The following is a 4,286-nucleotide window of genomic DNA, read 5'->3' as shown; positions in this document are numbered from 1 at the left end:
GCTCAGTGGTGCCGCTGTGCTCGACGTCACAATTACAGGCTGACCCTTAGCAGGTGGCTCAGGCTGCTGGAAACCCTACTTCCTCCTTCTCGGCACTGAGAAATTTCTAGCAAGATGTCCTACCTGGAGACCAATGACCGGGCTCTTACCCGTTCTCTCGTCGTGGTTTGATGATTTTTGTCATCTCGGCCTCCGAACCGCCTGAATGGAGCAGTTTGGTCTTCACGGGCAGTAGACTTTTAGACGTAACTCGAGATTGTCTGTCTGTAGAGGGAGACAAGAATATGAAGGCCCAGGGAGCTCCCCACAGTTGCAACCTTGGAACCGCAGAACCTCTTCAGCCCTTTAATCTTGCCCCACTGATCAGGGTGACACGTAACCTAAGCGGTTGAAAATGTGTAGGCTGATTCCGTTTTTTTGGCTTGTTTGGGAGGGGTGGGGTGGGCAGTTTCCCTTCCAATTTTGGGCATGCATTACCTCTTTAAACCTTAGTGTTGTGAGTGGATAATATAATGCATGTTTTTTAAAAAGCTAGGAAACAATATAAAGTGAAAAACAATCTCCCTTCGGTGTGAATACTAGCCAACACAGGCCAATTGGCAAAATGTGGATTTATATTCCTGCTGTCTCTTAAGTCATTCTAACACACCAGCCACCGACATATGCCCGGCCTGATCTCACCATTCAAACCAGGCTCTCTACAAGTTAGGATTCTGTCCTTCCGCCCCGCCACATAGGCTCGCACTCGTTTTTTCTACTGGCTTTCACTCACCCTCTACCACCCCTGGTTCATTAGTAATTTAGAATGGGGCAAATTTTACACACACGCACATACAACAACAACAAAACAACTCACTGCTGTTGAGTTGATTGTGACTCATAACCCTGGAGGGCAGGATAGGCCCCTACCCTGCTGCCCCTTTGGGTGTCTTAAGTTTTTATGGGAGTAGAGGCCTCATTTTCCCCCCAGGGAGCGTCTGGTAAGTTCAAACAGCTGACAGTGTGATTAGTAGCTCAGTGTATTGCCCACTCCACCATATGACCCTAATCAGGGGACAAGGTTAAAGGGCAAAGACATGAACACTTTAACTTGTTTGGGGAGAGTTGGTCAGCCCTCACTGCACAAAGGGCACTGTGATCTTAAGACAGACAGTGGAGTTTGGCTCCAGTTCCTCCTGCAGCTCTGAAGCAAGGAAACATGTGATCCTTTGGAGAAAAGCCCATTTGCCCCACAGACCGGCCCTTTTCTGGAGCTCATCAATTCGGGGCAATCAGGCATCTGGGGAGGGATCACTAACAGCGGGGCACAATCTCGAGGGAACCACTGGGTTCCCTAGTGGCTGAAGTTTATTCAGTGCTACCATCTCCAGGTCAGACGGCTGACAATTCCAGATCCTACACAACGGCTGTCCATGGACTACCAGTAAGGCGGTATTTTAAGCAAGCCTCGGCAAGCAGTCTCAAATACTCTGGCTAGTCTGACCCTCTCTATTTCACTTAAACAGGGACTGAGCTGTGGGAAACAGAAGGATTTCTCCCAAGTCACCCACCCCCAAATGTTAAGACTTAGGACACTGCTTGCAGCTAATGGTAAATGATTGTCAAGTATCCTCCCTGAAGGCAGTTAGCTGCCAGACCACAGTCTGGTCCCCCCACAGGTAAGGTAAGGTGACCAGATTTTAACATTGGTAAAGGGGGACACCGTTGATAAAACTCATATCCTGGCGAAATAGCCACATGGCAGCCAAAAACCGTATATCCTAGCTTGTCGTGCATTCTTTCCAAAAATTGGGACTTTTTTTAAACGCTGCGGGACGCAGGAGGAAAAACTGTTAAAAATCAGGGCTGTCCAGCCAAAAGCAGGACATCTGGTCACCTTAAAGTAGGGCCCACTCCCTGCCGTTAAGGACAATGGGCTACTTCTCCCTAAAGGCTTGCGATCCATTAGTCTGGTCCCTGTAGGTGGGATTTACACCCTACCGAAAATGGTTTCTATGGAGATTCAGAGAACAGGTCAAACCTGCACAGTGACATCCAAAGTTAGGCTGCCATCCTGAATCTAGGATCCACCCATCTTGTCACATGTGTGTCCCCAATCCCTCCTCTTCCTAATTCGTATATATCCCTAGATTGCCCCCCTCATTGCTGTATAACCTATAGTGTAACTCCTTCCTGTGACGTATGTCTTTATCTGTAATTAGTGGGCTTGCATGCCTCCCCCCCCAAAGATATATAAGCCTTGGTTAGCAATAACGATTCTCCTTGGCCTCTCTCCACTCCTTTGTCCTCTCTCCCCGGTCCTCACTCCCCTGTTCAATTTCCCCTTGCCTTCCCTTTGCCTCCCCCTGTCTCCTGCCCTCCAGTCTCCCATCTCCATGAGGACCACCAAGCGGGGCTGAGGTGAGCATGCTACTATGAAATGTGTCCGACTCCATTATTTCAATCTCTCTTCTATTTCTCATGCTCTCTAAGATTTTATTATAATCTTTATATATTTTAACCGTACAATTGCACGTATCGAACCCGTGATTAGTTGTGGGGGGGCTGGCCTTTCCCCCACACTAAACCAATACTATATGAGACACACACACAGGTATCAACGTTGGGGGGAAAGAGGCCTGGCCCAAACAACGAATACTTTCCCCTTTAATGGTCTCATTCCCCAAATGGCCCTTACAGCCCTGTCTGTCCCGCAGGATAGCCCTAATCTGGGGGGATGGAGGGGAGGCGTGATCACTTGTTAAAAGGAGATTCTGGGCTGGATGGGAGGGTTATGGAACCAACCCGTAGCTTGAATCTAACGGGGAATGGTGCACAGGTTAGGTTTTACAGGTCAGCGGGGCAGGTCTAAAGTTTCACCAGGAACCTAGCAAGCCTTGTTCCGAGGGCAGGTTGCTAAGGAGAGGAAGGAACGCCCTCCCCCTCCCACGGCCCGTGCCTCCCAGACCCCCGACCCGGCCCCGCTACTCCAGGCTCATCTGCAGCGACTGGACCGGGTCTGGAGCCGGACACCCACCTGCGGGCAAGCTGCCGTTCAGCACCGAGGGGGGCTGCAGCGCGTACACTGTCTTCACCACGCTGGTCATGGTGACGAGGTGGTACGGCGGGGCTCTGGCGGATGCAAGGGGGCGGTTAAGTAACGCTGGGCCGCGGGGCGCGCCGCCCGCGCCACGGCCTCCCGCCCACCTGGCCGCCCCAGCGGGCAGCTGGGGATCCCAGCTGGTGCGGGGTTGGGGGAGGGCGCGGCCTGGCCAGCCGAGCAGCCCTCTCGGGGACGGTCTTTACACTTGCACTTGGCCCCAAAGCCCAGAAGCGATCTGGAATGATCTCCGGTCCAGCCCAAGGCCCTGTCCCCGGAGCACCGCACCCAGGAGCTCGCTGCTCCCACAGGCAGTCCGCCTCGATCTCTTTCAAAAGACGCTCCGAAGCAACGGCCGCGCAGCCGGTCGCGTCCGCCGCCTCCGTTTCAAAGGGGAACTTCCGGTAGCCGTGCGTGCGTGCGTGCGTCCTGCGTCCCGCGGGCTGCCATGTTGTACGGAAGGCACTGTCCTGGGGGAGCGCTTTAGGAGTTGCCATTCCGTACGGTCAATTCAATGGAGGCGGGAGCCTGCGGTTCCCGGCCACTGGTGTTGGAGCCCGCAGGTCTCGGCGGGGTGCGCTCTACAGGTCTGAGTGGAGCTCTAATGGGCGCCCGCGTCCGATGCTGGCCTGGGACCCACCCGAGGTCCGTGCTGTCACAATCCTCCCCTTTATTGGTCAGTGATTGTTAGGCGCGTCGCACCATGCCGGCCGGACTGCCCGGAGCACAGGGCATTGGCACGGACAGCTGCACGTGGCGAGGAGGAGCGTGGCGGATAAAGCTTGAGAATCACTTGCGGCACCGACTAATCGTACCGTTGATAGCATTGATCCACTATGAAGGAGAGATTCACAACAGCCTCGAATAAACAAGGTAGATTTCTCAGAGACCGTGTTTGCCCTGGTCACACACACCTTCACTCAAGGGCGTCCCGGAGAAAAGAGGTCATGGAACCGACAGATTCTACTGAGTTTTTACGGAGGACCTTGAGCATGCCAATGTAAAAGCTAGTCTGTTTCGTATGTTCAGACCCTCTTTTTGATACTAATAAACCAAGCACTGCTCAAGGGGGGAAAAAAAAGGATTTAGGGTTCTTACTGTGAAACCATATGTAGCCTTCTGCAAACCTCAAATTTACTGCCATCAAGCCATCAACTCATATCCAGTTTCCAATGCTGTATATTAATTCACTTGATTCAACAAATAT

The 4,286-nt window shown here is 52.5% G+C and overlaps 1 protein-coding gene across 1 annotated transcript in view; it reads right to left on the bottom strand.

Annotated features, from left to right (window-relative positions):
* Nucleotides 1–3,578, bottom strand: part of KNSTRN (kinetochore localized astrin (SPAG5) binding protein) — a 10,267-nt gene extending 6,689 nt beyond the window's left edge. The window contains exons 1-3 of the mRNA XM_013007267.2: nt 3,368–3,578; nt 3,017–3,111; nt 150–264 (exon numbers count right to left, since the gene is read on the bottom strand). Of these exons, the coding sequence (XP_012862721.1) occupies nt 150–264; nt 3,017–3,111; nt 3,368–3,576 (419 nt within the window). The 5' untranslated portion in view covers nt 3,577–3,578. The remainder of the gene's footprint in view (nt 1–149; nt 265–3,016; nt 3,112–3,367) is intronic.
* Between the last annotated feature and the right edge of the window lie 708 nt (nt 3,579–4,286).

Source organism: Echinops telfairi, unplaced genomic scaffold, assembly GCF_000313985.2.
Source record: "Echinops telfairi isolate 266 unplaced genomic scaffold, ASM31398v2 ScPeMD7_18;HRSCAF=68, whole genome shotgun sequence".
Classification (NCBI taxonomy): domain Eukaryota; kingdom Metazoa; phylum Chordata; class Mammalia; order Afrosoricida; family Tenrecidae; genus Echinops; species Echinops telfairi.
This window is presented reverse-complemented; position numbering and strand designations above follow the sequence as displayed.